Consider the following 21,080-nt stretch of genomic DNA (forward strand, 5'->3'; position numbering starts at 1 on the left):
TTATACAAGCTAACACTACTCTTTTTGAAAAACTATAAAAATCTAGCCATAGCCCACTAATTCAGCCCAGCACACACAGTTATCACCAAAATTGAGGGTATTACTTTGATGGGTAACTAAGCTATACACATGAAAATAGCAAATAAATACTGAACTATGATTGGATGACGAGTTCATTGCTGCCTTTCCTAACCTGGCAACTGAATAGAAATGACCAATGACAATGCTGGTTTTTGTTCATGTACGACAAGAATGATGATAAATGTTGATTTTATCTAACAGTCTTGCACACAATCACAAACGGAAATTTGTTATTTCAAATGGATTTATTTTTTCATGAAAGAGTTCCTTCACTGGTGTTGCGAAACGTGTCACACATTCCTTACATCAATGGAGAAGTGCACTCCTAAAGGATCAATAAATTTGGCAATGAATTTCTTCAATAAATTCTGACACTGGCAGTACAACAATGCGGTGAGTGTTAGATAAGCAAAGGCAGCAACAACTCCACATAAACAGATCCTAACAAAACTTAGAATGTAAAACTGTACAGTGTCTCTCTCTTTGAGTATTTTACAAAGTAGTTCTTATTTTACAGTCTGAATATTCAACATCAAAGTATTACATCTCAATCAACTGTTTATGGATTCTTGTAAGTCATAAATTATTCTCTTAAAAAGTCAACAAATTTGTACAATTCTTCTTGGACCTTAGATGTTACAAAGGATATCATCAAATCTGCATTTAACAGAATATAATATAGTTCATGCTCTTTGCAGAGTTTGTTCATTGTTGTTGAAATGACTATGGTTCACTTCACTGGACCTACAGACCGCTATGGATTCCAATGCTGGGTGGGAAGTTACACTGCAATGGAGGATTTTATACCACATTTGTTTTACACAGACAGAAAGAGATGCTTTGCAGACATTTTGAACAAAATTACTGTCATTCTAAGACTGGCACTTCTACAACTATTCACAGACATTAATGTGCGTTGTGTGTCAATGAGAGTATGTCTCGTCAGTTTCCAAACTTTAATTGGTAAACATAATATCAGGGAATTTCTTTATCACGATGCTACTGATATCACAAGATGATCCTGGAAAATCCTAGGCTTTCAAGTGTCTGCATTTGAATATGAAATGTCCAAATGACATCACAATGAAGATAGCAAGGTTTCTACACATCAAAATTATCATCTTATCTTCAATCAGCCACGACATATTCCTATCCTTCATTTCAAAGACAGAAAATTAGACTACAAGAGGGTTGCTTGTCAAAGGATAACAATTCTGTCTGTGTTTCACCATTTGGTGTCTTCACAGAAAACACAACTAACAACTCTCCTCTTTTGACACAATTCTTAGTACAGTGAAGAGCTGAGAATACAAAATAAATACTAGTATGCAATTTGCAAAACTGATCAACAGTTTCCTACATTGTTCACAGGAAAACTAAATAGAACAGTCTGTGTTTTTTTGTAAGTTGTTCATTATTATTACGCTGAGGTCTGTCAGGGGAAATTATGTCTGCACTGTTTTCAAACTTTTACGTGAAGAATGGTGTAGCATCATCAGACATACACGTGTCTGGAACAAGTTGATCCGGAATTTTGTTTGGATCCACTCTGCTCTGACTTGAAATGTGATTGGTTGAATGAAACCATGGATGATCTAATATTTCCCTAGCTGTGAGCGGTCTGCTGGATCACGTTGCATGATGCTGCGAATAAGGCACCTGGCCTTGGATGACAAGAATTCTGGAATAGTAAACTTGCCACGACGGATTTTGTTAAAGAGAGCACCTGGCTCTGTATCATGGAATGGATAGCGTCCAACCAACATTGTGTAAAGCATAACTCCAAGACTCCAGACATCTGCCGATCTACCAGAATACCAACCATTGGAATTCAAAATTTCTGGGCTAACGTAGGCTGGGCAACCATGCTTATCAGTCAGGGAATCATCTTCTGTGTCTAGCACATAGGTGTCTTCCAAACTCTCTAGCTTTAGAGTGATTCTGTAATGACAAAGAACAATATAGCCTATGTTATTACACAATATTAGTGTAAATCACTCTTTGCTTCTATATTGAAGTTAAATACATTTAACATTTAAATATGATTGTCAATTCTACTGAGACACAAAATATGCTTGTACTTTCTGATCAAAAATCCCAACTAGGTTTCTGAAAATCAACCAGAAAGGGCTGATGCAATGTTTATTTTGTCTGTATATGACTTGAAAGACAAGCCCTTCACCTGTCAAAGGTCAGCATTGCATCAGCTTCAACAACGGTATTTAAGAGTCCGTGGACTATTTTCACAAGTCAGGCAACAAAACAATAATCAAAACATTGCATCATCAAAAACATCAGCCAGTTATAGCATATTGCATCAGCAGCATGGATGTAATGGGCCTGGACCCTGGCATTGTTATCACATGACTCACTGCACGTGGCTGACCTTTTGACCCTCCATGGGATTCCTTATTGTTGTTTGTCTTGGTGATATCCAAATACAGTACTGACATCTGATAGTCCTGAACTGTGAAAGAACTCTTTCTTTCCATTGATACTATGCCAGCATTTGAAAAATCTGACAACTTGCCACAACAATTTACATCAGAAAATAAAATGTAGCCAGACAGAAGGAAAGCCAAGCATGACAAAAAAAGAGAGAAACCACAGGTCTGTTCACTTCCTGAAAGCTGATGATTTTTAACACCTACTCTCACTTCCTACACTCAAATACCAAACTGGTTATGTGCTGCTTGTAAAGTTAGCTATGACTCCTACTCCAGTAATAATATGAAAAGTTATATTGAGGACAAAAACAGCTGAAGGGAACCGATTGTTTGCAGTACATGTATGTCCTACATTATGAACTTTCATTAATCACGTATAACACAGACTGTCTGGGCGACTTACAAAACATTTATGATTAAATGAGATAGATTAAGTCAAACATCTGTCAGAGACCGAGAAACTAAATTTTATTTTTGAACTGTAATAGATCATGATACAATAAATTTATGTAACAAGAAATGTTTTTTCTGCCTATCAGAAATTGTCAATGCACAAACTTCCTTGACTTTAATAACTCACTTTTTAATCTTGTTCTATGATCTTTTTTACATCTTGGATTAGTTGTTAGCCACTCAGTACCATCTTCAAAAACCCATTTTGTGGAAGACATGTCATATACATGTAACCTTACCAACAAAACCACTGTATCTGTTTTATTCTCATTTGCATTAAATCACAGACTATTGGAACCTCAGTTACACTACGACACAGTAAGACTGGCATATGACTACTATACAGGCAAGTCAAATTCTGGCAGAAAAAATGTTACTATGGTGACTGGCAGTTTATACAAAGACTGTGACTTTACAATTGACTCTACCAGTTATGTAGACTATGGAAGAACTAAATGAAGTTGCATGTTACTGGGACCACTAACATAAAATGAAACTATCCTTTAGAGAAACATCTAGAATTCCTTCCTTTGTCAAGCTCACAGAGTTTACTCCTGAATGTTAGTACCTGATCTCCAATATAAATGATGTGTGTTGGCAGTATCACAATGAGAACTGGGTACCTAGCTCTCTTGGCAATATTTTTTTCCATTTAGACAATAAATATACTTATAAATTGATGCAAATTCTTGTAAAATTTAATCGTATGGCCTTACAGTCCAGTATGAGTCAGTCAGCATCTGTTAAGACTTTGTAAGAGTGTTGATCACCACACAGGAAGTTCTGTTGTTCCACAAGGAATACCTGCAATGGCTAGGGACTGACCACTGCAATGACAGGTTGTCTATAAAATCAATTCTGCTAATGCAAACTGCCTGTTCTGTTGCAAACCAGTCAAGGTACTGAATTGAAATATCTACCTTTATGTTTAAAGTGAAACACTTACTGTTCTTTCTCCTTGAAGACAAACTTTCTCAGTTTTAAATCTCTGAGTACAATGCCGTTCTCATGGCAATGAGCAACTGCTGATGCAATCTGGTAGAACATTCCACTGGCTTCCTCTTCTTTCAGCCGTCTTTTATTGCGTACGTAGGAGTGAGTGTCTCCATGGCCTGCTTCAAAGAACACATAGGCATAGGTATCGCCTAGCAATATCTCAACAATCTGATTAATGTTTTCGTGTTGTTCAACTCGGAAATATGCAGCTAAACTTTCTTGATATTTGCCAACTTCAAAAACCTGTATAAATGTGAAAAGAGAATGAGATATATGTTATAAATTATGTTCAAATTGCATGTCATTGCACAATATCTACCTGGTTGCACAAGTTCTGTGGCGTGTTGCAGAACCTTGCATAAGCAAATTCTCTCTGAGAATGAGAGAGGTGATTAATCAGCTCTTACAGTCAGGTTGGTTGGGGTCTGCAACCTGACCGGACCTGGTTCAAACCATGGTTCAAGGGATTGAATATTGCAGGTCCCTGCTTAACTGAGCAACTGTCACAGAACATTCTAGTTTATCAAAGAGATTCTCCTTGGAGTTGTTTTGTCGTGATAAGTTTTTTGCCAAGCTCAAGAACTTCTTCAACTTTCCTTGTTGGAGAGACAATTTTCTTTGTCTAATTATGGGGCTGCTTATGCATATGGTTCCCATGGTGAGAAATGGAGTTATCTCCATGGGTGGAGCAAGCAGTTATCCTATGGACGTCCATGGATATCCCCAACCTTGGAGCTAATGAAATCCTTTTCGGCTTTCTCTGAACATCAAACTTTAAGATAAATTTTCTAATATTTAGGGATTTACTTTCATGACAGGAAGTTTACTGAGCAATTATTTTCAGTAAATGACTAAATCATCAAATTTTAAGTCAATTTGCAGTGAATCAAAGAAGTTAGAAACCCAGTCCCTCTAACACAGGGACTGGGTCTGGTGTTGGCAATGAACGTTTTAATTAATCGACTACACTAATCCATTGTTCCCCTTTGTCAACACACGAGCTTGTTAAGCATTTCCGTCGTAAAAAAAGTCTGCATTCGTTGAAATCCTCCTAACAAACACGACAATTTTTGTCTGTGAAGCTAGTTTATATCATGTAGGCTGGGTTTATACGAGTTGTTCCTGTCGATTATCGTCACAATAGTGAACAATTTGCAAATGCTAACTCCATGATGAATCAAACCCTTTGTCTGGAATGACGGGCGATGATATCACGTGGCAATCAATTTAACACAAACGATAGAAAAGCGACAGGATTTGGATTTGCAGCGAATGAATCACTACGCGCATTTTCAGTTGCCAAATTTATACACTTTGTACCGCCATGGTTTTCCTGATCGGTTGGACAAATCTTCACGGGGAAACACCTCGCGCTGGCCACGTGGTGACGTGCCGACGTCTTTCGGCTGCAAAATTCCGTCTTGAATTGCATAACGGTGAAAAACCTGGGAAATTTTGCATCGACATTACAACACAGATCTTTCGACACAAGCAAAAGTTCTGTTCAATTTTGTCAAGATTAACTGTGTTACACTCTCAACTAAAAATCACCTTGCTACTTGACACTTTTCAGGCGGTTGAGCGACGGGTATGGCATTTGCACACAGCGGGTTGCACAACCTCGGGTAAAAGGTTACCCTCAGGGTTCCAACACAGGTAACTGGAAATTTAATGTGAAATGAGTACGCGCATAAGAAAATCTGAAGCGAAGGGGTTTATGCGTGGCTGTGTGTTACGCCAGTATAAAAATCTAGTCTGTATCTACCTCCATGGTGTTACATAGTCATAGTGAAAACCGAGATAAGTCGCACCGCCACTGCATGGAGCACATCGGCAACACCTGCATGTTGTCACCAGTGGCACCACACCATGGCTTCCACGTCGTCGGATGATACTCCAACGGAAACCATACCACGACAACATCACATGGTTTGTAATTGACTTTTTCATACCAGGGTTTTGCATGAGAGCGGTGAGCTCCCTCCTAAAGTACAACTGCTAATTTTCTCGAGGTACCAACACTTTCACACTGTTAATCATTAAATTAATGTAGCGACAAGCTCATGATGTAAAAACGCACACCTTCCTTTGTTTGAAATTGTAGAAGCACAACAAACCTACCTTACAAAGGAATACATCTTGGGTCACGGCATCGACAGCTTTAAATTGATTCGTCTCCAGCTGCTCCACCAAGATATATCTACCGATCTTAGAGATAACATGAGTCTTTGCACACTCATCTTGCGTAAATTGCGGAGGGGTTGCAGCTTGTAAATTTGGACTGAGTGAATAGTTCAAATCGGGTGGTGAGTCGTACGGCACATAATGCTTTGGCCCATGTTGAATCTGGATTGGGCGAGAGTGCTGTACGTTCATTTAAACTGTGACCTGCTCTCGAAAATCCAGTAGGTGATTCCCCTGTCTTGGTCCTGAGTTCTTTCAAAAGTCTTCTGAAAGGTTAACTTACTTAATGATTTTACTGTAAATATTCGATGAGACGACGACGACACGCCACGGTCGATAATTTCGATGGCAGCACCAAATCGTCGTCGGTAATACTGGCTGACACTTAGCGTTATATACAAGTGACAATAGTTATTTCACAAGATGGACACTATCTTACAACGTGTCAGCTGATTGCGAAATGATTGAATATGACTAATTCCACAGGAAGGAGTCGAACGTCTTGCTTTAACAACGACAATGTAAACTGGTGCTGTTACGCAGTAAAAATTAACTGTCAAATTGCTCGAGCTGGAAATTCGATTGCGAAGATTCGAACAAGCTCGAAATGCAATCTAAAGACTCTGGCTTAAGCAGTCACGGTGAACGACAGACGCACAACTGTCCCTGATCTCCGACTCAAATCCTTGTTGTTTGGATTCAATGTATTCAGTGTTGCAAGAAGATGACGCAAACTTGCCCAGTCTTCCTGCACGACTCGAGGATTCCCTCGTCAACACGTAGGTTACGGCACTTCCCCAGTTCTTAGCCTTCTGTTCTCCTCTCGAAACCGTAACCTCCCAAACGTGCTCTTGAGATCTTCTTTCGATATTCCGTGCGCTGTTCCCGCTGCAGGATAGCCAGGATCTTTGGCTTATCCCGCCTAAAAGCAGGGACAAGGTTTGTTGTCGCTGATGATCGCCATTGTGCAACGTGGCTACACTACGATTTCTCTCGCAGTGATGAACGGTCGAATCCCGCAGATCCACACCTCCCTACTCAGAGCAATCAATGCGCGAGTGTAAAGCACTTTGGAAATACCTCTTTTCCAATATCCAACTCTTTTCAAACATGAAACCTTTAACAAAACTGATATAACTATTTTTAAGGCGTTAAATGTATGTTCTCGAGGGAAAAGTGGTGGAATGATCAGTAATTTGAGAAAATAATAAAATTGTTGCGAACTAGTTTGTTTACGTGTAGGCAGAAACTGGGCAGTTAGCAGTCTTTGCCTGAAGAGGCGATTGCAAGCACGAAATGATTGCAACATCCAAAATGGTTGGTCATGTGAAATTTTGATGACGCAATGGATGGACCTCAATGATTCAGGCTCCCCTCCCATATATGGCAAATATTGACAGTGATTTAAATAACTATCCATATAAGGTAGTATATTAACCATATATGGTGTTATGGCGCGATGCTAAGAGTTGACGTCAACCGAAGGTCGACACGTACATGTTCGTCGGTTCGTTGGGAATGGCGCTAATTCATGCTAACCAATAGAAATGTAGATTTTCGTCATTGACTGAAGCTGGCTTCCGGAGACGAATGTCGGTCACACTGTGGTCAAGGTGATGTGGTGAAACGAGTTACATGTCACGTCGGTTGCAAGCGATTGCTTATTTCGTAAACAAGCTGAAAGGAAATGTCACTTTACACATATGATCTTACGTTATGGCTAAACACGTAATTTTCATAGGGTTTTTTGCTTGTGTTTTCCTCGCAATTAACATCGACTCCAAGCAAACATAAGCTTAAGGTGTATGTAAGCGTTCTGTGTTGTCAACAAGAACAATTATTGTTTGGTATATCGACGAAACAGTATTCCAGAAGATAATTGTTTACGTTACGCAGGACAAAGTTATGAAATCCTCAATGACCGCATTGTAATAGACTTGTAAAACTCGAACTATTAGTTGACTTGCGCTTTGTTGGAAGTACATGATTGAGGCACAGCCCCACCACCCACAGTAGCCCCTCCACCAACTATGGGTGGAGAAACTTCTAATGCAGCGCGGCGTACCTAGCTCGGTGTATCTGATATAAAGATAGCAGAACTAATTATCGTGGTAAAGATCGGCGATTGTGCACTCACGACACTGGATTTCGACATGCCATCGAGCAACGCCGACCGGCCAGTCGAATTTTGCTATAAATAGTATCAAAGATCTAGATTTACAGACTGAAAAGAAATTAAACCCAATCTAATTTTTGGCGATTTATTAACAAATTGTGCTTGCCAAAGACCGAACAAATTAAGCTTGCGTTTAAATTTCCTGAACTTAGTAGCCAAAACTTCCGATGCGATATTGTTAATTGCTGTAACGATACGGAACGCATTAAAAGTGCCATTGAGTTCAGAACGGAAGTTATGACAACATGACATTGACCGGAAACAAACATGAACATGAACGTGACAGTATTTTCCACATTGCAATGACGTTTCACGGTCAGGTTTTCAGGCTTACTGTTGATGGCCAGGACCTATAAGGTCAATATCATGCTGAACCAATGACCGTCACGGTCATGTTTCAGTCTTTCTGTTGATGGTCATAGGTGACGGTTAGGACCTATAAGGTCAATATCATGCTGAACCAATGACCGTACTAGTGACATAAAATTCAAACGCATTTCATCGATAATTCTCCATTTTCAGATTTCAATATAACAAAAGAAACATAATCAATAGAAGTCAAAGTTTTCTGAGAGTGAATTCTAAAGATCTGCCCTTACCTTGAGATAAATATTCCTTGTCTTGTACTTGTTTATATTGTTGCGGTTTGTTTGTTTGTCAATTTGTCTTGTGCTTTAAAGATGCAGTTGGTCTAACGACGTATCATTTGAATTGTTGTCGGAGAATAAAATTAAAGAATAAATTTATTTTTAGTTATTTCAGTTTATTGTCGAGCAAGCACGTGTCGTAACTTCCCCGAGTTCATTCGCGTATTAACGTTCTCGTAAGCCCACTTCCTATACCGTCTACAAACGGCGCTGTCGTGTATTTTGGCAATTTTAGTAAAAGAGGGGGAACAAGATAGATACGATATCGCTGAGAAATCACCGCAGCACCTCCAAGAAGTAAACAGTGTTCTCACACACGAGTCCTTTGACAATAACGATGAAATAATGAGAACATAACAACAGCAACAAAACATCATACACGTAATCTTCAGATTTTATTCACGGAGAATTACAAAGAGTTCTCAGACAGTTCTCGCCACGTGCTGACTCAAGTTTTCGTCCTTATCCTATCTTGAAACTTATAATAAAGCCTAAGAAAGAGGGTGTAATTAATCCCCACTTAAAATCATACCGATATTTGATGAAAGTGACTTGTGACAATAAACGTGATATTGAAACACAGACGTAATTTGCCAGAAGTAACCAAGCAACACTTGTTACGTCTCTGCCAGTACAACGGCAGAGAGAGAGAGAGAGAGAGAGAGAGAGAGAGAGAGAGAGAGAGAGAGAGAGAGAGAGAGAGAGAGAGCGCGCGCAAATGAAACTGCAGAAATCACCATCCAGTGTGGTTATGTGTACCTGGGTCGTTCTCACTCAGTAGGAAAGGTAGTTTCACGACGCAGCTTATAATCCCGGACATCGTAAATTTACAAACCGACATCTCAGAGGCTTATAAGGAATAAAAAATGTACTTTGGACGAACCAGTGTGTGAAATCTCGAACACTTCAACATTCGGTTTCCCCTGCTTATCGGAAATCTAAGACAACCGTTAGGCCCTAAGTGCTCCTTGCTATGTTGTATTTAATTAAGTATAGCATTTTGTTCAATGATTATTCTAATTCCAGAACCAATATGCTTCGCATCAATGTTATCATCACGGACCGTGCTGTTAGAAAGAATCTTTGGCTCACTGTACACGTCATGCTGGTATTTACCCCCCCCCCCCCCCCGCATCATTATCATCATCATCATCATCATCATCATCATCGTCATCTTTCTCTCTCTCTCTCTCTCTCTCTCTCTCTCTCTCTCTCTCTCTCTCTCTCTCATTCATATGGATGCCAAAGGTTAACCTCAATGAGGCGTCAAACGTTCGTGTAATTGCTGGCACCATCCACGCATCCTGTGCGACGATTACGTTCAGAGTGAGAGACAGTGCATGGCAACACAAGCAAAAAGGATGCATACATGTGTGTGTGTTTGTCGACCCGGATAATTCCACAAAATTGGAAAGATGTCACAAATATGGTAGGGCATCGTAAATTGTCATAAATATTCACCGTGAGGATTTTCATAATGTGTTTCTGAAGATAATTAAATTGTGTCTGATCCATATATGTCACATAAAAGTCATTATAATTGATATTATTTTCGACAGCTAAAGAGCAGTACTGATAATTACCAGTTATTCTGATAATATAGTGTTGTATTTCTAATGTGCGTGAGATTTCAAGTGTATTTACGGGGTTACAAATGAACAATTTTGTTTACCGTCCTCCAATACACCACTGACATACAGGAAGTTACCGAAACCCTTGGTTTCACAAGCGATTCTATTAGCCTTGAAAGCTGGCAGTCCGTGACATTGCTGTACTTATATGATTTGACTTACGTCTTTAGATTTCCACAAGGTTCTGAAAAAAAACTTTTGTCGAAGAACCTTGATTTTCGTCAAGTGCCAAATCCGATAATACCAAAGAGTAATACAAAGCAAAGGAAAACAAAAACAAAACATTGACACCTCTATATCAATGCAATTATTGGATTTCATGAGTGCCATCATTCAATATGCTCTTTGTGAATATCTCGTCACTAAAATTTGTATTCATAGTACTCTAATATTTATCAAACATGACATTTGATCACAGCGTAGGTTTTTCAACCCTACCATGCTTAGATAGCGTTTGAGACTGCTATCTGTATATACACATATACAACCAATAGATTTCGTGTGTCTGTATGACGTAGCCCTGATTGTTGTAATGGTGTTCTCCACCAGATATGGCGGGACGGAAATACCATTTAAAACCTATATTATACATGTATTTGTAGATACTAATTTTACTAATACCCATCTTCAAGAAATGTATATAAATGTTTAATAATTTTGGGAAATATGCCTATGTAGTCTCGTATACGATAAATTTCAAAAACAAAAGGCAAGCTCGACTGACCCCCAGTCGCCTGGCTTTTCCCGGCAACTGTCAGTGAGCTACGTGGCTGGCCAAGGCGTTCACCCCACTATCTACTGTACAGCCTACCACTTAGTGCAACAGTCTGCTGAAGTTCTGCCCTTCAATTTATTCTTTTTTGGATAAATCAATATGCCCACAGACTTTGAGAAAGTCTAAAGTCAAACATGTAATTTAGAGTTCTATTTTCATTTGTGGCGGAGGACTGTTGTTCGGTCCTGCAGTCAATACCTGTGGCAATACGATGATGTCAAACCCACTGTGGCAATACGATGATGTCAAACCAGTCAAACCCACTGTGGCAATACGATGATGTCAAACCCACTGTGGCAATACGATGATGTCAAACCCACTGTGGCAATACGATGATGTCAAACCCACTGTGGCAATACGATGATGTCAAACCCACTGTACGATGATGTCAAACCATAGTCCCTTGGTGGGCTATTCAGCTTGGGACTATTCGCCCCATAGACGAGTGTACAGAAGCGAGAAACAACCCAAGTCTGGAAACAGAATGGCTATAAAAACCACGCCATGTCACATTCCGTGTCCGATTTCACTGTGAAAATTAGCAAGTTCATCTATCATGTAACCGTCGATCGTTCCCTATCATTCTCAAAATTATTTATTATTTATTTTATTATTTGTTTATTTCGGACAACATTAGTCCATATAAATTACACAAAGAAATACAGATACTGTGATACAAAATACAACTGGTGTTGGATATACTATCCATATATAAAGTCCTTCACTAACCATGAAAGATCGATTTTCTCCACAGGTTACGCAAGTCAGAACTGTAAAACAGTACATCATTAACCATCTTACAATTGTATTTCACTCTAAGATATTCTTTTCATCAGACTACATTTGCTTTCGTAAAAGAGCATCAAAACTATCAATCCTATTAGAAACAAACATAGAGCTTGCACTACTGCGTCTCTCATAGCCAAGAAAAATGCGAGCTGCATTATTGTAACCAACTTTCACTTTTTTCAAGATTCAAAATTCATACCTGGTACTTAATTTGCTTCAAAAACGCTCAGCCTCGTTTCGTGTGATTTTCGGCCGAATTCGACGGACATGTCGCTAAAACATAAGCGTGAGCACATTCCGGTCACCTCACAGTGGACGTTGGGCACCTCCACTTTACTGACGTTAGCGCCGCGTACCCATGAGGGGTGACTGGAAGGTTGTTCATGCCTTATGTTTTGGCGACGTGTCTTCTGAACTCGGCCGAAAGTCACACGAAATTCATACCTGATACTTCATCTGCTTACAAAATGCTCATTTCCTGTAATTTTTGGCCGAGTTCGAGAGACACCTGGCCAAAACATAAGCGTGAGCAACATTCCAGTCATCCCTCATGGGTAGGCGGCGCCAACGTCAGTGAAGTGGAGGTACCCAAGAGGTGACCGGAATGTTGCTCACCCCCAGGTTTTGGCGAGGTGTCCGTCGAATTCGGCCGAAAGAGCGTTTTTGAACAAGATAAAGTATCAGGTATGAAATTTTAGAATGATAGGAACGATCGACGGTTGCATGATAGATGAACTTGCTAATTTTCACAGTGAAATCGGACACGGAATGTGACATGGCGTGGTTTTTATAGCCATTCTGTTTCCAGACTTGGGTTGTTTCTTGCTTCTGTACACTCGTCTATGGGGCGAATAGTCCCAAAGCTGAATAGCCCACCAAGGGACTGTGGTCAAACCCACTGTGGCAATACGATGATGTCAAACCCACTGTGGCAATACGATGATGTCAAACCCACTGTGGCAATACGATGGTGTCAAACCCATTACAAATCACTTATTTTATGGCGAATGGTCGATTAAATTATCCATTCAAATCATGGAGGTTTACCTACATATTCACATGAGAGACCTCTCTCTCTCTCTCTCTCTCTCTCTCTCTCTCTCTCTCTCTCTCTCTCTCTCTCTTCTAACTTTAATATTTGAGCTGACAAATGTCATGATAGTTTAAATTTTGAGTTTTTATACCACCAAACAGCTGTCCAACACACGTCTGCTTTGTCGGAAATGACGTTGTACAGCTGATGAAGCCATGCATCCTCATCAACGCTGACTTTAATCCTGAATAAACAATAAAGGGTTTAAAGGAGCATACGATGATTTCACAGGAAGGCAATCATTTCCTGGAACAATTTAACAGGAAACATGAAGTTCCCAAGTCAAATATTGCATTACACGGTCCATTTGGCAAATCCACGAGAGCGTATTGCACCCATGCGGGTAGCTTGGTATGAATATACCGTTGTACTGATAATGAAATTTGAGGTCCACAGTTTCCCTTTTGGAACAGTTGTTATTAAAACTGATTTAAATGAACAGAAAGTTGACTGACCCATAATTTAATGAATGTTCGAAATTCAAGTGTGGTCAATCGTAAGATCGAACAATAAAAACCAAGCAAATCTTTATCAAAGGTTTTATTGTTAGTATATATCATGCACATAGAGATTCCGTGTGCTTCCTTTATTGTATACATCAGCTGATGATGTGACGAGTGACGTCATTTAGTTGTTTTACAGCAGTCGACGGCCGGCAATGGGTCCAGAAAGTGATTTTACAGAGCCTGAAGGAGAGAATGTGGATCTCCCAGGAAAAAATTACCGTATGACTACCGTTCCCTTATGTTCTTTATGTGGTTTTGGAAAGGTTGATGTCATTGGTAAAGTACTGAATTTACGGACTTTAAACTACTCAGCAGGCTGCACACGTGCTAACCATAGAGATTAATACACAGGCTGTTTAACTTCTACCATGCAAAACGAAGATTTCAATCGATTTCACCACGTGTTCTCAGCATGGAAGTTGTTATGAAAATTTAACAAGGAGACGGTAGCAAACAGCGGTTACTTTTATAGTAATACAGACAACAATATCGTGTTTATTGGTATCAGAGGATGTTAGACAGACAAGGGAGGTGACACGGTGTGAACGCGTGGTTGAACCGTATGAACACAGACATGATGGTAAATTAATAGAAAACGTACTGTCTCGAGCTCCAGATTTCTAAAATGTTTTTGTAGGGTAATCATGCCTCAAAGTGACAGTGACTTTATGCACGTCATTTGTCCTACTCGTCTAAAATGTGCATTTCCATCTATCGTCTAAACTCAAGAAGTTTTCACACTCATATAAATTGTACAACAATACACAGTCGGTAGAGACTGTTGACCTAATCCTGGAAAGGTGCTTAGAAATAACATTCAGATGACATGGGTCTTGCGGTTAACCGCATTTCAAGTAAAATGATACGTTAAGATGTGTCTAGACATAATTTGAGAAGAACAATATTGAATTTCGTACAGGGACATAAAACTGACCAAAAAGTTTCTTTTTTGATATTTTCAACAAAAATCCTCTGATCCCAATAAACACAGTGTAACATTGAAAGACAGATTACAGTTTCCAGTAAACTACAGAAAATTGCATTTAAATATACAAATTTAATGTTTCGCTTCGAAATTGGGAGAAAATAGAGTAAACGCTGTTCCAAAATGGCATTTTTGGAGTCTTTACCCTAAAATAATGATAATGTCTTTAAATGACAGATAACTTTAATTTCACTCGAATAGTACAATAAGACAAAGCGCTTGGAACCGTTTTACAATCTGTCAAGCTGTAGTCAGTACACTGGAGATTGTACTTTTCCACGCATTCAAATTTGTGCTGAAAACCCATGTCAACAAAGTGACATGAAAAGATGGATCGGCCCAGACTAGTCGTATATATCGATGTTCCCCGTTTGTAACTATGGTATATTACCATATTAATGGTGCTTTTGGATAACAACCGATGTCAGTACGGGATGAGTGTCAATAATTCATCCCAAATATACGTATACACGAAAATCGGATTACATATTGCACAGCTGTTTGATGTTTTCCGGATTTCATAAAACGTTACAAACTGTGTGTTATGCAGCTCAACTTCCTTTCATTTTACACATTTATTGTTGCACAGTTGGTGGAATCTCTCGGCCTCCACGGATTGTGTCTGAACACGTGGAAGGGTTTTGATTGAATAATCTGCAAGTGAACACGCCCCCTGTAGACACATGATACAGCACTTATTTTCGAAGGATAACCTTCATGGCGTTTGCTCAAAGCTTAACCACGGTTACTCTGTGGTGTAGAGTAACCATGGCTAAACTGTAAACATAAACCACCGATACTAAGGTAGTCCAGAAACAACACATACACATAACTTGTAAAATAACAAACGACATCTGCATGGCACATACGTATGTATGTATGTATGTAAAGTAAAGTAAGCCTTGATTGAACTCGTATCCCAATTGGGATCTTGATCATAAAGTACAATAAAGATTTTGCAAATCAACAACAAAAGAGTATTAATATGAATATATATATATATGAGGATATTACATGTGCATCAATATTCCTTTGAAAAAACTGTTGGCAACATGCAGCTCCACCTAGTTCATTGAGAACTCTTTAGACTATTAACAACGTCAGAGATGGCAAATATGAGAGATGACAATAGAGACAATCACACAGTATATCAGTTGGTAATTTGTAAATTACGACATAAATATTTATTTGTGTAATCCTTTAAGCCACAAGATGCACCAAGTTCATCATCCTCTCTTATGACAATCCCTTGATTTTAAGGCTTGCTAAATTATTGTAAAAACAAAAGGTTACGGCGAGAGATGTTTATGCAATGTAGTTCAAATCCATGTTTCCGTCCGCGGTCCTTACCACTATATATTCACCTGTACAAATATCAAAGAAACTTGACGTTTATTGAACTTTTTGAACTGCAAATGAAATCTTAGCATACCAATGTATAAATGACTTGTACCTTATAGCATTTAATACACTTTGTGACGTATAGCGTCTACAGCAACTTTACAGATATATACTTTGCTAGAAATGTTAACAGCTCTCGTTTTCGCAGTGTTCAACAAACCATACGCTGCTTAGCGTGTCAGAACAAATCCCCCGTTTCCAGTTTTCACGTTCAGCCGATCGATCTGGGCAACCAACTTTAATTTAAGACAACACTAAAATTCACGCAGATCGATTGTGAAAAACGACTGTTCTATCCGAGTATCTTGTGTAAGATCTGCAAGGCGAATTTTTGTGCACGATCGACTACATGGTTTACAGATCCTCTCACTAGGTAAATGGCGATTGATACCCTCTGAACTGCAATTTCTCGAAAATTTGAACACGTCGCGAATCGTGATATCTTCCATTTCAGTAGAGCGGGCCGCTGGATGCGTGATGTAAACTTCCTATTTTTAATGATCCATTCCTGCCAATTAATTACCAACATTGAATGGCGTCTAATGACGGAAATAACCCCCATGTGATGACTGTTTCCTGTCTAATCAATACTTTGAAGAGATGCGTGACCCGCATATCGATTAACTGTCAATTGATGATTCGCCATTGTGCGCGATTCAAACACTAGCAATGCGTTATGAACAGATCGTTCGATGTGTTCGGTAGGGCGATGCTTTCTTCCAATCTCATCACAGTCCCTCGTGGGCTATTCAGCTCTGAGACTATTCGCACCATAGACGAGTGTCATAAGCGGTGTTTCTCGCTTATGTACACTCGTCTATGGGGCGAATAGTCCCAGAGCTGAATAGCCCACGAGGGACTGTGATCTCATTGCCGTTTTCAACTCTTGCCGTTCAGGCCGCAACAATATTGCAGAATATTAAATTTTTCACAAACGACCGAAATGTTACTTGTGTATGAAAGTTTATTTTTGAGCATAAGACAGGACTACATGAATTTGGTAAAAGAAACTGACGCAGTGACGGGGAGAGCTGAGGCTATAGGCTTAGACATCATGTGTAAAATGAAGTACAATTTTTGCGAAAAAATTCGACTTCAAATGATAAATCAATTTGGTTATCTAGATAAAACCGAAGAACGGAGTAAACACAACGCCAGTGGCACTATAGACAGTAGTTTTTCTACTGTCTATGGTGGCACAGATGTAAATCAAACCCTATATCCAGTCCACGCTCCGACATCTATCGCCTGAGGGCGCATGTACATGAGTGAAGTTAGTCAATCAGGAGTGACATAGGACTCTCAGGAGTCAGTGAACCTTCCACATTTAACATTCGCTGATCACTGCGTCTCACGTGACTTGACTAGACGCAGCACGTAGTAAGACGCAGATACCGGCAAACCGCCATTTTGAAATGAGACAGTTTTTGGTCTCCCGGAAGTTGTTGATTGCGCATGCCCGCACATAGTGCATCATTTTTTATCGCAGGCTTTTTAGTCTAGTCTGGTACCTGCCAATGTTTCAAAACTTGTAAGAATGTTAATTAAATCCTCGATTAAATTCTAGCCACGTTCGCTGTGATAATTTTAGCTTTACTTCATAGTAAAATCGAACAGCCAATGACAGCGCCCAATGATTCAACCAATCAGATTTTGTAATTCGATACATGGCGGTTTCCCGTTACCTGCCTCTTTGTGCTTGTCACTGTGGCGGGAACCAGCCAACATTTAACATAGCTTGCGGGTAACGCGAATATTGGTACTGCGCATCGTATCTGCGCACGCGTACGAACGTTCTTTCCGCGAGCGTTCTTTCCGGAAGTGGTCTTTTTGTCGCGATAAAGCATACAATTACTTTGCGGTGCGACTTTCAAATCTGGTTTGTCAAAACAGTTCACACCAAGATAGCAAACTCTGTGTAAGTGTGACAAATGTGGGATTATTTGCAGTATTTAAGTGAACTAAACTTTATTTAACACCTATTAAAAAAGTTTCGAATATATCAAACTAAACAGGGATCTGTCGCTAGAGGGCGCTTCAGTGTAGCATTTTTTGTATTAAAAATGCCCATATCTTAAAAAATTGTGCGGTGACCCCCATTTTTTTCGTTTGATTCGAAATCTATATATTGTTGGGCTTAATTTACGAGAGTTTAAAGAAAACGTAGATTTCAGATCATGACATTTGTAATGAAAATATCAAAATTTGGCCAAACTTTGCTCTTTTTATAAAAGCACTATTCATGGAAACGTTGCTATATTTTCTGATATTTTCAAAAGTAGACCACAAAACTAATATATTACAATACGGGGACTTGTGTTGTATAAAATCTGTCAAATTGTTTTACTTTATTTCAGTTTTATTATTCAATAACACTAGTTAATCGAATAATACAACATTTTAACCAATTTCAGCTAAATGTTTTCGCGGGACAATATAGAGGGCGCCATATCTCCAAAATTTGCATGGGGACCATATTTTTTTATTTACTATTTAACATATCTACCCCAGCTTGACATCTGTACAAAGTTTCAGAAAAATCCTGATTTTATTTTTCTTACCAGCAAGCCACCTTAAAACATGTTTGTTTGATGGAACAATAAACTCCTGGTAAACCCTAGGCCTACCTAGATAATAGAAAAGAGACAGGGTTTTCACTCAACCGTACAAGCTAGTTATTTCCTCATTCTTCACTTGAAACAGCTCAAATATCATAAGAAGACGTAAATTACTGTAATGAAAGGTTTAATATCAAAGAATAAGGCCAATTTTAAAAATAAATCAAAGTGAACTGCATCCCTACATGTACATGATAAAGCCAAACTGATTCAAATTCAGAATGTTGGTTTTGGAGATTTTCATGAGGAGAACTATTTCATACATATAGGTGGACAACCTTTTCAAAATTTATAAGTTCCATGAAAACATTAAATAGTCCCCTTTTAGCCCAGCCACATGGTTAATTTTAAATTATATGATTACAATTTTTGAAATTCGGACAAACAAATGAATATTACACTCTGACATCATCTCTCATCTGTTTGATTTTCACGCAGTCACCCCAGGCAACACAGTGACTGAGATTGGAAGCAATATCAAGCTGAAATGTTGTATAACATAAAATAATCCATTTCAAATCATATAATTAAAACAGTGTAAAACAGATATATGAGACAGAAAGTACACCATCCTCCACATCCTCTCTGTTTAATCATCCTGAATGGCAAAAGAAGATTTAGCATTGATAAATTATAACTACTGATCAGCTGATCATTGCATTGTTAAAATTTCACCAGGTTCACACACTATCATTAACCGGACTTTGAACAAGTCTGCGATTGAGTCAATTTGGAGCCAAGACACTCCATTCAGCTGTATGCACTGCAGTTTTATTCCTTGACTCAATGCAACTAATAGGTGGTCCTGAGGGACAACCATTTCTAGAAATTAGTAGTCCCAAGGTAAGGTTTTGGTTGTCCTCAGATTAAGAGTTACTGTTAATTTCAAACTGTGTATTTTGAATAGGACTTTACCATGTAGCATTCCTGCCTACAAATCTTAGTTTTCAGATTTTGTCGTATGTACTTAAAATGTCAGCATGCTTGCAGTATATTATCCCATTGTAGTTTAAACCAAGGAAGTGAAAATTTAAAAGAAGTTACCGCTTTGATTCTTGAATGGGCAGGCATATTACATGCAAATAATCAAGTACATATAAAACTTGTGTGAGTTAAATTTTTTCTGTTTGTATTTTTGAACCACTTTATACACACTTATCTTTCAAAATATTGAGTGGATGAAAAATTAAACACTTCCACAGTCATTTTCGTAACCACTAATCTTGTCTGTTTTTACAATCCTTCACTGATCTCTGAGTGTTGGTTTCTTCTCAGAAAAGATAAAATGAGAATCCATGAAAAAAACAATTTCCATATAATGATAAGGGGACAGTTTAAACCATATATCTCACCTAGGAGACAACTTTTTATTTTTTGAATAATAATAGTATTTATACAATAAATGGCAGTTTTTTTACTTTTTCCTGTTGAAGATTAATGTGAGAGTTAAAAATGCTCATGGCTAGACAATAACCTCTGTAAGAACCGTGCCCATTTCGGTGACGCCACTAGTGGTGTCTCTAAGTGAAGAATGTTTGAATAGGGTATAGTTACATTCACAGTTGAACTGTAAAACTGCATCAAACTCAAGTTCTGTTTATGCTTTTGAAAATGAAATCACTCCTATGACGATTATATTGTTTGGAATGAATGGTTCAGATAGTATTGATGGAGAATCTTGACTTACTTTTGAAAGTAATGTCATCGGAAATATTGTGAGCATAGATTTAACATTTGTACCAGTTCAGGATGAAAGGTCTTAGATCAAAGCAATGAGTCTACAGCTTTACCAGAAATCTAGAGTGTAAATTTTTCAATCTGCTTGCCCTGTTCTTTACAAAAAGCTATCACAGCAACACACTATTTTTATTATGCCTTACTGCCTGTGGAAATGATCCTGTTCCTCAGGTACACTAAAAAGTCTGAGATGGTAGACTGTCCCTGGTAGCTATACTTTTTTCAGTAGTAGTTATGAGCTGGCCAAGCATGGGCCATCGCATTCCCCCCAACAACCAATGCAGCAGCCTGCCACAGTATGTTGCTTCAATTTTGCAATCACCTCACCATAAACGCGATAGTCAGTTGATTTTTATTTCTTGATTTTTTTCTGTTTTCATATTGTGAGGCCCACAGACTGGTTAGACCCAGGAATTGGATACTGATGTATGTACGTGAATACTTGGAGCCAATATGGCCACCATCCCATGTTTGATTATTCACTGATAATTTGACCATATCAACTGTTGGCATTTCGAATGGAAGAATACATTTTAGAGTACGATTTGAGAGTTGTACACT

At 38.7% G+C, this 21,080-nt stretch overlaps 1 protein-coding gene across 1 annotated transcript; it reads right to left on the reverse strand.

Moving 5' to 3' along the window:
* Window positions 1-1,356: 1,356 nt before the first annotated feature.
* On the reverse strand, window positions 1,357-7,163 carry LOC139115079 (tribbles homolog 2-like). The gene is given in 4 exon segments (XM_070676963.1): window positions 1,357-1,697; window positions 1,700-2,022; window positions 3,928-4,220; window positions 6,099-7,163. Coding segments are annotated over 4 exon segments (1,017 nt in total). The 5' UTR covers window positions 6,354-7,163; the 3' UTR covers window positions 1,357-1,551.
* Between the last annotated feature and the right edge of the window lie 13,917 nt (window positions 7,164-21,080).

The sequence above is a fragment of the Ptychodera flava genome, chromosome 17 (genome assembly GCF_041260155.1).
Source record: "Ptychodera flava strain L36383 chromosome 17, AS_Pfla_20210202, whole genome shotgun sequence".
NCBI lineage: Eukaryota > Metazoa > Hemichordata > Enteropneusta > Ptychoderidae > Ptychodera > Ptychodera flava.